Consider the following 14,862-nt stretch of genomic DNA (forward strand, 5'->3'; position numbering starts at 1 on the left):
CCTTCATTCTGATTGGCTGGAGTCTGCGCATCAAAATCCGACAGCCAATCAAAACCGCCGTCTCTTCCGTCACCGTGGGTACCGAGGAAGTTTAGCCAGTTACAATGAAGAGAGGGGGGTCATCAACTTTTCTCTTGTTGTCTCTTATTGGCTTATTACCGTCCAGTTATTGCTCACCGCGTAGATATTTAAGAATCATAAAAATATAAAAATGATTTGCTTTAGTCATAGTAATAGTGAGTAACATTGGCATGTCACACAGCTTAAAATTACTGGTAGTCTATTTTCTGCACTTGACTGCAATGAGTGTCTGATTCTAGACCTTCATACATAAGAAGACAAGTACAAATGTACATACAATGTATGTTCTGCTTGCCTTCTTTTATAATGAAATACAGAACTAAACTATATATTGTAGCAGCATTTTTATATCCCAGGCCAGGCATAGTTGACATTTTCACACTGTCTGTGCATTAATTTTAAAGCATAGATAAATCACGTCAATCCATGATGTCTCTTTATTGTGCTGTCCCCAGTGATTCAAGTTTATGGGTTTCATTTCACCAGTGAAAGCCCATGTTTATCAAGTGATGGAGACATATTCCTTTTCTTGTCTGCAAGCCGACTAGACAGGATGGAGTTCGTGTAATCTGTGGCGCAGTTCTGTGGAGTCCAACAACGGGCCAGTCTGAGGTTCTTGTACGTACACAGGAAGAGTCCTGCAACATAAAAGGCATGAACCAATATAACAAGCATGTTAACTACAGTGGTTAACATCCTAAATTCTCAAAAATCACATCTTTTCCAACCAATGTTTTTCTTAAATAAAAATAAAATGAATTTTGTTTTGCTCAGATCTAACTAAAATAGTTTCTAAATTTGTTTGTGGTGTCAGAAAGCATCCTTAAATGCATTTCAAGTTCCTAAATCTCATCAGATTTTAGCCCACAGCAAAAAGAAGCACGATATTTGAAATTGGCGGTGTAGTGTTTATTGAATAGAAGATACTCAACACTCAAATGCAGAGAGGACAGCCAACACAAGGAGGTTTCTTACTCTGTTAAGGGCTGAGTGGGAAGGCTCCAGGTTTTTTCCCAACAAGCTGCTGCGTCGCACCTCCTGCTGAGCCTCCACAGCACCTCACCACACCACAGCCCGGCACCCACACCCTCTGTGAGAGGACACACAGCATGGTGAGCTACAAAAATAAAGCCCATACACACTGCGGCTCCATAGAACAAATGTGTTTATGCTAACATTTTGAGGCTCGTATGTCAAAGGAAACGTGTTGAATGTGTAAAAAGCACTACAGCACCTTTTTCAGACAGACATGAAAAGTTTTGCTTAAATGCAACTGCAGTGTCAGGACACAGAAAGAAACAATGATGCAGATTGTGTTTATCAGTTACTTTGTGTCCTTTCTGCCTGGTCACACCCAAGTGTCTATCACAAGGAAACAACCAACCTCTGCTTCCAGTTTACAGCAGCACACTTGTAGCCAGCATACATGACTGCTTATTTAATCCACATTTTAATTAAATCAGTTACAGTGTGTGTGTGGGAAGGAGGGAATTACTTAAGAAACACATCATAAAACCAAGTCTTTAACATTAAAGCTACATCTCAAATAAACACACGTCTAAGAGGACTAGGCCGTTCAGATATTTGTAACCAGTAGAGGTGATCTGTGAAAAAATTAAATAAAATTTAAACCAGTTTGGCTTTACTCACTTATTCAAATTGAATAGGGTGTGACATACTGGGCGTACTAGCAACATTCCAATCCACAAACACCAATTTCACGTTTTAGAAAAAGGTCTGAAATTCCTAATCTGTGCACCTCTGCTCAAGCTTTTTTTTTATTTTTATCCTGAATAATCTCTCAAAACAAGACTCAGAGCACACTAAATGTTGCCAAAGTATGGAAAAGGTTTGTAGTGTACTTTAGATGACTGTATATAAAGTAAACATATTGAAAATAACAGGGCCATATCAGATATTTTAATGCCTAAGAGCCACCGCATACTCAACTGACAGAACATGTGATCATTTACATCTGTGGAGTGTGTACCTGGGAGGACCTGCAGGCTGTGCTGCAGGTCTCTGAGGGCCTCTTTCATCCGGTCCATCTGGGTGAAACTGATACCTCTACCAGCAAATGAAAGTCCCTTAAGCCTTTGGAGGATGCAAAAATCACCTCCCTGCTGAACATCTGTATCTGCACTGGGGATTTGTGTTTGGAAACCTGCAACTGACCATAAATTAACAAATAAACGGGAGCAAAGAGACAATTAAATGATTTGTTTGTTTTAGAAAAAGAAACTCACCTTTGTTTTTATAATGCACCTTCACCAACAGGTTGATGCACCTGAAATACAGAACACAATAATGTCTGCTTAGTTAAAAAAACATAAAACTGAAGATCTGACTAAAACCAGTTTATTGCCCCTGACCTTGTGTAGTGGGTCACAGCTTGCTTCCAGTCCTTCATGTGAGTGAAGCAGTGACCCTGGAGGAGGTAGGCAGCTGCAGTCCAGAGAAACATCGCCAACCCACCCTCACCCTCCTCCTTCACGTCCTCTGTCGCAGCCGCATTTGTCTCCGACTCGTCCAACACAACTTTCTGTGGAAGCAGATCCTGCGTCGTGCTGATGACTTCACTGCAGAGAGCCATACAGTCTGCAGGTCGCTGAGCCATGAGCAAAGCAGCTCCAGCCTCCAGGTAGAGCCTGGGTAGTTTGGGGAGGGTGGAGACCTCGGCGTGCACCTGAGACAACGTAGAGTAAACACACGTCAAATATCATGTTCAGAAAGCATTCTTCCCTGGAGTATTTCATATCCAAGTACATTTACTTGTGTGTCTGTCATTGTTTTTGCTCCTATTCTGTGTTGATCTTCTGAGTGAAGAGCAGCCAGCAGGTCCAGATAATGTTCCACACCCTCTGATGCTCTACAGAAACACCACACACACACACACACATTTCTACTGTTCTCATCTACATGTTCAACTTTAGACTTGAAGTGCTAGTGGAAGAGATTTGCAGCTGCTCTCCTCACCTGCTGTGGAGAACACACTTCAGGGCCAGACTGTGAAGGACACTGAGGGCAGACGGGACTGAGAGCAAGCTGCTCAGTGATTGGCTGCGGAGAAATAAGGACGGAGACAGAAGGTGGGTTCCAGCCATAGCAGGCTCCGAGGAGGAGGGCAACAATAAAATCTGTGGGACAACAGCGGATTCATGTTTGAGCATCCAGGCCAACAATACACTGAATGTTTCTGTGATAAAAAGTTACTTTTCTGTTTATCTATTGAGCTGTTTTAGTGAAAATTACACAACCACAAAGAGACTATTTAACAACAAGACAATCTGAACATACGAAAAATTTTAGAGTCATCTGCCAGCGATCCCATTCTTTGTCTCTAAGAATTAATGGATACCTTTGTGTTACTCACTGAGTGCAGAATACGAAGAGTTTGTATCTCAGCCTGGGAGTTTTTCAGCTGCCTGTAGATGAGTATGCTCTGGTAGAGAGCACAAACGCAATGAGAGTCTGTCTCCAGTGCCGTTTTGTAACACTGCAGTGCCATCTGAGGGCGATTCTGGAGACAAATGCAAATCTCACAATCCTGAACGCTCCTTTTTTTTTTTAACTGCACGAGTAGATTAAATGTGTACCATATGGGCGAGGCAGGCGCCTGACAGGAGGTGTGTGTACGCTACAAGAGCTCTGGCAGCCGGCAAAGTGGAAGCTGCCTGAAGATCCGACAGCACCTCTGAGCTCCAACCCTCACTCAGCCTTTCTGCACCTTACACACACAATCAGGAAAAAAAACAAAGCACACAGATTAATATTATCATCTTTTACAGCTGGAATATCAAGCAACAAGTAAATCTGTCAGCCCATGATAACTGACGGAACATGTCTAGTAAGGTGTTTGTAGTATGCTGAAATTAAGGCTAACTGAAAGTTGTTCTGTAAAGAGTGACTAAACGCCCCTGTGTATCATTTATACCTCATTTAATAGACAAGAGAGTTTTAGAATTGGACTACAGAGTGATGGGAAATGAGATCAGATCTGAGGAATCCCATTTCTTTTAAATAATGCAAACAGCCAGGTGAGAGCGCACTTTTGACTCGGTAAAGAGAGCAGCAGCAGAGTGCTTTCAGGTGAAAGATAAGCTGGTGGACGTACTATGTCCCTCTGGGTGATGTTTAGGTGGAAAACCTTTGGACTTGCATCCCTGTAGATGTAACAGAAGTAGGAAGCTCAAACTCATTTTCTTTGGCTTTTTGCTTTACCGTTACCTGCAAATGGTCAACAAAAACCTCAAAAAGAAACAAGCTAATAATGTTCTACCAGTTTTGTGTTGAAAGGTTTTATATCCTGGCATAAAGTCAAATGTCTTGCCAGTATTTGTTTGATTTTTTATTTTTTTTGCTCAGGGTTTAAGGATTCGATGGAACTATGATGTTACCCGACATCAGTAGGGTGGTATGTTATGACCTCAGGACATCTTTATAGTTACATAATAAACATCAAAATACCCACCCTATTTATTGGGGTAAGCATTAGATTTTTTTTTGTTATTTTCTCTTGTATGCTCCTGTACTTTGGAGCTTCACAATAAAATGGAGCGTTTTGTACATAAAAAAATTACAAAATTAAGCCTTTCCATTAAATAATAATACATAAATTGTAATCAGCCCTCAGATATCCAAAACTCTAAAGTATGAATGTATCTAACCTTGGGTAATGATGGTACAGATCTGCAGAAGTTCAACAAGCCTTCTTGGGTCCGTTATCAGTTTTGGGACATCTGGAAACTTTGCTTTTGTTTCATTCCTACAATCATCCCCAACTTTTCCACTTAGTGTCTCCAACAGAGCAGAAATCTCCTCCTGCATCAAGGAAAAGATGTATTAGAAGTTCTTTGATTAATCACAACAAATCCAAGATCAAACTTGTGCCATTCCATAACACCACTGGTACTAAACAAAGAGGAATGCTTTACTATCAACAATACAATCAGAGTGGAGTTTAAATTCTGACAAATGTATTGTAGAAAATAGAAATGACTTAAAAATGAAGAAAAAGACATCAATAAGTAAAAATAATTTTCAATTTTCATGAAAAAGTACTTGTAACATCCCAAAAAACTGCCACTTATCTAAAAATAAATTTATAATTATTATTTGTTCTGACATAAAATCAATAAAAATATCGATATAATGAAACTCAACAGGTTCCTGTAGTTAATATCAGTTAAATGACCTGAACATGACTCATATCATACATAAAAAGCATTGATTTGTCATTTTGACAGATGTTTTGTAAGCCAGAACTGGAATAACAAACAAACAGCTATGACTTCTTTATACCATAAAGACCTTTAAGACTAATTTACCTGGAAATCTCTGATAGTTTTCAGGTAGCTGTTGGTCAGCCATATTGCCCACTGCAGACTGAGAAGGTAGAGTACATGGTGATGAAAAGCTGTTTTTCTCACTGACTTGAGAACTGTTCTCCAAAGCACAAGAGGGTCTGAAGTATCAGGATCATCTCCTGTCATCTGCAGAACTGTGAGGAACAACAAAAGATGGAAGAGAGTGTTGAGAAGTTCCTCAAAACAAAATGGCTTTACAAATAATAGTTCTGTTTCTGTATCATTTGCATCAATGAACAAGACTATTTTAGCCCACCTCTCTCTGTGGCTTGTTGGAGTAGCAGCTCAGCCTCCACAATTTGAGACTGAGCGATAAAACACACAGAGGCGTTATACACCACTGAAAGCTCCAACTCTGCATGACCTGCATCAGGAGGGATACCTGAAGGCAAAGGAAAGAAGAAAATAAAGAAAACATACAGAAAGTTCTGAGTGCGCTGACAAGAAAAAAAAAACTGTATTTAAGTGATGGAGCACCTTGGATTTTTCTTAAAAGTTTGTGAAACTCAGAGCAGGATTGTCTCAGATTGGTCCGGTTTTGGTCTGGGCTGGTGGCTTCTTGTGCTTCAGGCAGCTGAAACAGTTCAAAACCAACAAAATACAAAGTGAGGATGTATCAGAGTAACTTTGAGCATTTATGGGAAATTATATGTCCTAATCAATTATAATTTGAAGGAAAACAAGACACTATTTACTCAGTTTATTATATATATTTATATACTACTTTATAAATGTGTGATTTTGAAAAATAGATAGCGTTTATGTAGTGTTTTACAGTAACACCATCCAATCTTTTATTCCTACACAATAATTTTCCAAGGTATAGATCAGGGGTCCCCAATCCTGGTCCTGGAGTCTGAATCATCCCTATTTCTGCTTCTAGGGATTCAGACTTTCTTGTAATCTTTTAAAGAGGTCTTAATCAAGATTTCTGGCTTTCTGAAGATCTTTAAAAGTTTACCTGGTCATTTTCAGAGGAATGTTTGTTTGTTCGACCTCTTAACACCTTCAGAGAGTCACCATGTCAAACCATTAGACCAATTTAAAATATTACAAGAAAGTAAACTTTCTTAAAAACTTTTGAACAATAGTCTAAGTTTGGGAATCCCAGAGTTAAACTTATGTTTAAAAAAAAAGGTTTCAAAGGTCTTAGCAGCTTCCGTTAGCTAACATAACACTTTCCTAGCTAACGCACTGGTTTAGGTTTTATAAATCTGTTTTAAATTAATAAATTTATATTATTCAAAGTGATGCGCTGAATGTTCATAAAATCGCTCGCTGTTATTACCTACCTTAAAATTATTTGCCAATTCGTTGTTTTCCTGTACCCACTTATCTAATAAAGACAACATTTTATCAGAAATTACATGGCTGTGTAGGTAAATGTTGCCTGTTTGACTTTCCCTCGTCTGTCAGAGAGGAGCTAACCGGAAGTACATCCTCCCCGTGTGAGTCGCAGCGGGGCGCTGCTGCCCCCTGTGGACAGACGTGTGAACTACAGGCGCAGTCTGCTAAATGACCAGCAGGGTGTACTGTGAGGGAGTCCTGTTCAGGTGATCTTCTAGAAACTTCAAGCACTACATTTACAACAGTCCTGAAGATGTTTGAGGCCACGTTTCCTTTATGGCTACCAACTCTCCAAGAAAACAATTACTGAAAATTCACTGACTTAATTACCAGTTTGATTTTCACCAAAGGCAACCAAACTGACACATGAATACACAAACATCCAGGTCTAAACAGGTAAACACGATCCAGAGCCTTAACTGTATTACAGCTGAGTCATCCTTGAGACTGCTAAGGCAGCCATTACTCTGGATGTCTCTACCAAGGTGACCCCACCATTTTTTTCTCTCCCTGTTCCACTCTTCTTGCATTCCCCTGAGCGCTGTCACCCCTTCATCAACACATCATCCTGATCTCTAATATTTGCATTCTTCACTGTCTGCCTTCAGCATGCTCTCTTTCTCTTTCTCTGCCTCAAATCACTGTGAAAAAACAAACAACCCCAAAACACCTTTCAGATATGGAGCTAACATATCATCTTCCTGGAGCAAGTTTGACTTTATTCCAGCCTTTTTCCTGCACATTGATTTTGTTGTTTTCCATCTTTATCTCAGCTGCTGCCACTCAAGGACAAGTGCAAGGAAAATGACTCTTTCCTCTTCTCTTTCTGTCACTGTCAGTGCCAAACAACCATGGCCATGCTCCTCTTTGTCTTGTGTTCTAGATGGTTAGATTAAAGCTTACTGAGTCTGCCTGATTCCTGAGCCTGGACTCTGCACTGAGATCCTTTTTGATGCACTGCAGAGACAGTGTATTTAGGTACGCTGAACATGGGCTTCCCATATAGAGTATCATGTCTAAATTCAGCTGACTCTGATACTCATACTCATTTATAAAACATGTAGCCCACAGATGGGAGAAAATGCATCACACGAGTCCTTCCTGAGATGTGGTGGAAAACACAATGTGAGTGGAAACAAGCTGGTTTTGGCCTGGAAGAACAATGTGTTAAGAAATCCAACTAGACCTAAATCTGAACCAGACACATAAAGCTGAGCGCTGAATGACTTTGGTGAAACTTAGAGCTGAAAGTGAGACCTGTATGGCTCCTTCTGCAGGCGGTGGGACCAGATGCTCACCAACGATCCCCTCCTCCAGGCCTGGCTCCAGAGTGGGGCCCTGGTAACACGTGTCTGGGCGAGAGACATTGAGCTCCTTGTTGTGTTCTGTCCATACGAAGCTCTCTGTTTACTGGTTGGTCTACATTCCTACGCTCACCTATGTTCACAATCTCTGAGCTGTGACTGAAAGAAGAAGATCTCGGATACATGCGGTGGAAATGAGTTTTCTGCACAGGGCAGCTAGGCTCTCCCTTAGAGACAGAGTGAGAAACTCAGGGTAGAGCCGATGCTCCTCCACATCGAGAGGAGCCAGTTGAGGTGGTTCGGGCATCTGATATGCATGTCCAACTGGGAGGAGAAGACCGGGGAAGACCCAGGATAGATGTCTCTTGGCTGGCCTGGGAACACTTTGGAATTTATCCAGAACAGCTGGAAGAGGATGGATGGATGGATGGATGGATGGATGGATGGATGGATGGATGGATGGATGGATGGATGGATGGATGGATGGATGGATGGATGGATGGATGGATGGAAAAGTTACAAATACTCAAAGTCATGGCACTTTTTGACATACGAAAGGGTAAAATAGCAGATGAAGAAGTCATTTAAGTCCAAAATGTGCACAGAAAAAAAATATAATAATAATAATAATAATAATAATAATAATAATAATAATAATAATAATAATAATAATAATAATAATAATAATAATTTCCAATCATATTAGTGTGCATGCTGATTCCACATTCGCACTTTTAGAAGCCACACAGTCCATAATGTTGTGGTGTAAAACCAACACTGTGCTGATTCGACTCACATCTTGCCAGGGATCGGGGTTCTCAGGGCTCTGGTAAACGATGCTGTGTAAACTCACTCACCCTGAGGAATCAATAGGTGCTGTACGTGCTCTTCTTCAGAGACAGGCCTGTTCTCAGAGCAGACGTGTCCAGGGCAGTTTTTCATGTGTTACTGCTGCATCATTATAGCACACAACACACTCTGATATTCTGTAAAGTTGCTGTTAAGTGTGGCTATTTTGGTGACTATAGCCCGAGCACAAGTTCTGGAAGTAGACGGATAGGCCAACAGAACTGGGGGGAAAAAAAACAAAACAAAACAAGTTTGATTACCAATTAAATATTTTGGAGGGGTAGAACAGAAAAGTGTGCTGCCTGGGTGGAAAGATGTGGAGCTGTCAATGGCCAAGCAGCTGAGGTGAACCCCAGGAGGGATGATCTGCAAACTCACACTGCAGCAGTGAAACATCAGCAGAAACACACCGAACACCCACAGAATCCGATCAACTTAACTTTATTATCAGCACGAGGAAAATACAGATTTGCATCTTTTATAAAAACGCGAAATATATATTTGATCAGTTTAGAAAAAAATGCTATAGGATCTGACAGACTTCACAAGAATCCTCCAATGATTGATGCCCATTCTCCTCAGGTGTTTGTTGTGCGCGTGAAAGGTGACGTTTGAGCACAAAGCCAATAAAAAGGTGAGCATCTTGGGCTAAAATAGAACCCGTCAGTGTGAATATTCTTGCGCAGGTATCAGTTTCCTGAGGAATAGATGTCTCTTTAAAAAACTAGCCAGTCCTGCTGCTGACTTCAGTCTTTTCCCTCCCTCCTATATAAACCCCAGCGCTCTCCCTCCTGCTGCAGTCACTTCTCCCCCCTCCTCCGGCCCGGCAAACATGAGTTTCACACTGGACCACCACTTCATGGGCCCGGGCTCGTACCGCAAGGCTCGGCCCGCCTCCGTGTCCTCCTCCAGCGGCTTCCACTCCCAGCGCCGCCGCCTCACCTACAGCCAGCCGTCCTCGGCCGACAGCTTGGAGACCTTCAACGGGGACGTGATGGGGCGGAGGAGCGAGAAGGAGGTCCTGCAGGCCCTCAACGACCGCTTCGCCGGCTATATCGACAAGGTGCGCAACCTGGAGATGCACAACCGCAACCTGGAGGCCGAGGCGGCGGCGCTACGGCAGAGCCAGGCGGGGCGCGTCTCCATCGGGGAGCACTACGAGCGCGAGCTGGGCGAGCTGAGGAGCGTCCTGCAGCAGCTGACCGGCGACAAGACCCGCGCCGCCCTGGAGCGTGAGCACCTGGAGGAGGACGTCCAGCAGCTGCGGGTCCGGCTGGAGGACGAGGCGCGGAACCGGGAGGAGCTGGATGCGGCCGGCCGGGCCATGAAGAAGTACGTGGAGGAGTGCCGCCTCGCGCGCCTGGAGCTCGACAAGAAGCTGCGCGCCCTGGAGGAGGAGGGCGCCTTCCTGAAGAAGAACCACGAGGAGGAGGTGGCCGAGCTCCTGGCGCAGATTCACGGCGCGCAGGTGAGCTTCGACCTGAGGGACACGCTGAAGACGGACGTGACCGGCGCGCTGCGGGAGATCCGCGCGCAGCTGGACTGTCACGCGTCAAAGAGCTCGACGCACGCGGAGGAATGGTTTAAAGGTGAGTCCGGCGACGGAGCTGGAAAGTTCTCTGTCCGTGGTGCTGAAAGCCTCCAGAGCGGCTGTCTCTTATATGAGAAATATACACTTAGTATTTATTAAACCTGAAAGATTAAAATCCGGATGGTGTTGCTTTTAACTCCAAACCAAACTGAGTGGAAACTTTAAAGAGAAAGTTTATTAAACGCCCTCTGTAGTTTCTGTGCTGCGTAGCTGCTGCAGAATGATCATCCTAGCACTCAAACAGGAGACAGTTTGACTAATCGGCACTCTGACTGGGGGGTGGGGGGGATGTCGTGCTGGTGTGTTTTACATCGAGCCTCCACAAGAAGAACCTCTTTCAAGGACATGGTAGATTGTCAGAAAGACAAGATAAAACATTTGGTTCCCTGCTTTAACAGCCATCTTCTCCTAATTAGTGCAGCTAGTTGTGGATATGATGGATCATCTTAGTAAAGCAAAGCACGAATTAACACCTCGCCCTGCTGCTCCTGTGAGAATGATTCGCCTGCAGTGCTTCTGACCTTTATGGGTGCACACAGTTACTTTGGAGGATAAGATGCGTTGGTGTATTTGCCTGCTGCAGTGTATTTACATGCTGATCAGATCTAGCTGAATGACCTCTGTGTCTGGCTGACTGCAGCAGTGGCTCAATCACGACTGGACGAGGGAGGAAGCTGAGTCAGACCAGCTGACAGACGGAGGGTGTCAAGGTTACTCAGGCCCCCAGTGGTGGCTGTCTGCCCTCACTGAGTCTACAGAAATGTCCAATCCGTGTGCAGGCACACTGAAATTCTCTTGGCATCTTATTTAGTGCTGGTGGTTGCTGTGTGACACAGCAAAAGTGATATTGAAACGATGCGTTTAAAAAAAAATAATAATAAAATTGCTTTTCTTTGCAGTGCGTATGGAGCGCCTGTCCGAAGCTGCTAAGTCTAACCAGGATGCGATCCGTGGGAACCAGGAGGAGATCGCAGAATACCGCCGTCAGCTCCAGAGCCGCACCATCGAGCTGGAGACCCTTCGGGGAACCAAGGACTCCCTGGAAAGGCAGCGGATGGACAGTGAAGACAGACACCAGGATGACCTCGGCTCACTACAGGCAGGACATTGACACAAACACACAGAAAAACAGATGCACGTCCTCCCAGTGTGGCACTTGAACTGCAAGGTTTTGTGTTCTCATTTTGCAGGAGACCATCAATCAGCTTGAAAATGAACTGAAAACCACCAAATGGGAGATGGCCAGCCAGCTGAGAGACTATCAGGAGCTGCTGAATGTGAAGATGGCTTTGGATATTGAGATCGCTGCTTACAGGTTGGTTCAAAAACACATAGAAATCAAGCATTTTCTCGTAGATTGTACAAAGCAAAAAATCCTTCTAACATTTCCCTCTGGCTGTGTCTTTGAAACAGGAAGTTACTGGAGGGAGAGGAGAATCGTTTCGTGTCTGGTGGAACTCCATACTCCTACTTGGAAGCTAGGATTTCAGGCCATGTGAAGGTGAAAAGTGAGGAGATCTCAGACACAGTCATTGTGGAGGAACAGACTGATGAGACCCAGGTGACAGAGGTGACAGAGGAGGCTGACGACGAGGAGGAGGAGGCAGAGGAGGAGGAGGAAAAGAAAGAAGACGAAGAGGAAGAAGAAGGAGGAGATGAAGAAAAGGAAGGTGAAGAAACCAAAGAAGAGGAGGAGGAAGAAGGTGAGAAAGGAGAAGAGGAGAAAGAGGAAGAGGAAAAGGGGGAGGAAGAAAAGGACGAAGAGGAGAAGGAGGAAAAAGGTGAATCTCCTCCTCCCAAATCTCCCGCTGTTAAATCTCCAGAATCCAAATCACCAGCAGCCAAATCCCCGATGCCCAAATCCCCCGCCAAGTCTCCCGCAGGAGACAAGTCAAAGTCCCCTGAAGCCAAATCTCCTGCCCCCAAGAGTCCTGAACCTAAATCTCCAGAAAAAGAGAAAGTCGAGCCTCCTGCTGCCAAAGACACCCCCAAAGAGGAGAAGAAGGAGGAGAAGAAAGAGGAGAAGCCTCAGCTAGTCAAAGAGGAGAAGGAGAAAGAGCAGCCTGTGAAGGAAGAGAAGAAGCAGGAACCCAAGGAGAAGGAGCCAGAGAAGGCAGACAAACCTGACCCAAAGAAAGAGAGTAAAGCAGATAAAGCGCCCAAAAAGGAAGAAGCTCCAAAACCTGCAACTCCCAGCAAACCCTCCGAAGACAAACCCGCTCCCAAGTCTGAGCCCAAAGAGAGCGCTCCTCCTGCTAAAGAGGAGAAGCCCTCCACCCCCAAATCGGAGAAGGCCGAGCCAGAGGCGAAGGCAGCCCCTAAAGCGGAGCCTGAAAAACCTGAGAGCAAGAAGGAGGAGAAGAAGCCCGACGAAAAGCCTGCTGCACCTAAAGCAGAGCCGGAAAAGCCAGAGAGCAAAAAGGAGAAGAAGCCCGAGGAGAAGAAGGAGACAAGTAAAGACGTGAAAGAGGCCGCAAAGACGGAGAAAGCTGAAAAATCTTCCAGCACCGAGGTGAAGGAGAGCAAGGAGGAGAAGGCCAAGAAGTAAGACTGAGTTTAACTGGAGGGGCGTGAGGAAAAGGAGATGCCAAAGAACTGTGAGGGAGGGAGGGAGGTCAGACGAAGGCATGGGAAGGGTGGAGAGCAGGAGAAAGGAGCTGGACGTACCCAGCTGTCCACACAATTTAATGTCCAAAGCAAAGCAGGTAACAGTATGTAAGCAATATTGATCTCTGTAGCAATTAAATCCCCCCTGCTCCCCAAGTATGGCCACCACGTACCCCTGAAGCTTCTGATGTATGACTGTAGTGAATGCAGAATGCTCTAAACTCTTTATCTGAATGTGATGACTGCCCTTAATGAATAACAAGTGCATTTAAACTGAATCCTGAAGGGGCCGGCAGGATCCTGCTGCTCCCGCACGAGCCTTCAAGGGTAGAGATGTCGAAGCGGCATCAAGCTAAACGATTGTGACAGATATTGAATATGAGATGTTTATTTATTGAAACACAAGTGTCTATAGTATATTTACAGATAAACCAGTAAGAAAGACTTGAATTTTGCTCATTGTGCACCTTAATGCAGCTTCTCCTGAAAGGTGAACTGTGGTGTCTCACTCTTTCACTCTGCAACGCTAGGACAATGATGACTGTGCTATGTATAAACTGCTGAGAATATGCAATATGAAACAATAAAAATAAAGATAATGATTGAAAAAAAATTAACAAAAAAGCAGTGTGGTGTCTTCCTAATGTGTTTACTCTGTGAAAATCAAACATACAGCAAATTAACCTTTGGGGACGATTTGTGAAGAATCAGGAACGCTCCGGGAAGGTGTGAGAGTGAAAAAAAAAAAGGTAAACGCTGAGAGTTACTGCACTGCATTGCGGCTAAAGAGTGGGGGAGCTGCGCCCATCCCAACCCCTTCCAGCAGCCACCGCACCCTTCCAGCACATCACATTCATGTATAAATCAAGAGCAGTGTTTTTTCCTGCTCACAGAGAAGAGGCTCAGATCAACTTCAAGGGAAGCAGCAGCAGCACCTCCAAGTTATTCTTAAAACATGAGACAGAAGACTAAGATTTAATAGAGGGAAACACTGAAAAAAAGGAGAAAATACTGATTTTTTTTTTTGCCGTGGTTTTCTTTACTGTTCGACAACAAACTTTACTCTTTTCTTAGAGGAAGGAAGTGGTTGATGATTTACAGAACGGCCAAACATCTTTTTACTGGCACTAAAAAGTGTGACCCTCTGCAGGATGTGGAGCTAAAGGTTGTTTTCTATTGTTCAAAAGCTCTGATTTGAAGGGGAAAAAAATCACTGCCACACCAGGCAAGAAAAAAAAAACATACTGAAGTGATAAGTGAGCAGCCAATCCTCAGTTTGCTCTAGGATATTCACACTGGACACACTTTGGCTGACACTGAGGGAAGGATATCAACACTGGCATCTTCTCTTAACTCGCTGCATCTTATAGTCGCCCAAAGCTGGAGAACAGAAACATCCTTAAAAGTCCAAATTATTCAAAATTATGGGAAAAAAATGGTTCCTCCTTTTTCTGCAGTTTTCCTTGTACACCCCTCTGCCTCAAGCCCCTCCCACCAAGCATGTATCTCCTGCATGCTGCATACACTAAAAATAGATCAGTATTGATGGGACTGAAGCCTCACTGACATGTCTGTGTGGATTGTTTAACCCCGAAGTGTCCAATCCTGGTCCTCGAGGGCCTTTGTCCTGCATGTTTTTGCCATTTCCCTGCTCCTACACACCTGCTTCAGTAGCTCACTTCACCCGTCAGTGTGTCTTCATGTTCCACAGAAGACT

At 43.9% G+C, this 14,862-nt stretch overlaps 2 protein-coding genes across 8 annotated transcripts; one reads left to right on the forward strand and one right to left on the reverse strand.

Moving 5' to 3' along the window:
* Nucleotides 1-83: 83 nt before the first annotated feature.
* Nucleotides 84-6,887, reverse strand: fancg (FA complementation group G). Of its 7 annotated transcripts, none has more exons than XM_017413788.3 (14): nt 6,740-6,887; nt 5,925-6,021; nt 5,704-5,829; nt 5,409-5,581; nt 4,749-4,902; nt 3,678-3,802; nt 3,440-3,601; nt 3,058-3,218; nt 2,854-2,950; nt 2,454-2,767; nt 2,328-2,368; nt 2,072-2,251; nt 1,057-1,171; nt 84-719 (listed from the first exon to the last, which is right to left on the reverse strand). In XM_017413788.3, the coding sequence occupies exons 1-14, from the start codon at nt 6,797-6,799 to the stop codon at nt 626-628; spliced, it is 1,899 nt and encodes a 632-aa protein (XP_017269277.1). In that variant the 5' UTR covers nt 6,800-6,887; the 3' UTR covers nt 84-625. The 7 variants fall into 7 exon arrangements, with proteins under 7 accessions (XP_017269277.1, XP_024861149.1, XP_017269280.1 ...); XM_025005381.2 differs by having other exon boundaries at nt 3,455-3,523; nt 3,678-3,808; nt 6,740-6,886; XM_017413791.3 differs by having other exon boundaries at nt 3,440-3,523; nt 3,678-3,808; nt 6,740-6,886.
* Nucleotides 6,888-9,730: 2,843 nt separating this feature from the next.
* Nucleotides 9,731-13,762, forward strand: LOC108234545 (neurofilament heavy). Its single transcript, XM_017413785.3, has 4 exons — nt 9,731-10,536; nt 11,438-11,637; nt 11,729-11,853; nt 11,952-13,762. The coding sequence occupies exons 1-4, from the start codon at nt 9,780-9,782 to the stop codon at nt 13,084-13,086; spliced, it is 2,217 nt and encodes a 738-aa protein (XP_017269274.1). The 5' UTR covers nt 9,731-9,779; the 3' UTR covers nt 13,087-13,762.
* Nucleotides 13,763-14,862: the final 1,100 nt, after the last annotated feature.

This window comes from Kryptolebias marmoratus, linkage group LG1 (genome assembly GCF_001649575.2).
Source record: "Kryptolebias marmoratus isolate JLee-2015 linkage group LG1, ASM164957v2, whole genome shotgun sequence".
Taxonomy (NCBI): Eukaryota; Metazoa; Chordata; class Actinopteri; order Cyprinodontiformes; family Rivulidae; genus Kryptolebias; species Kryptolebias marmoratus.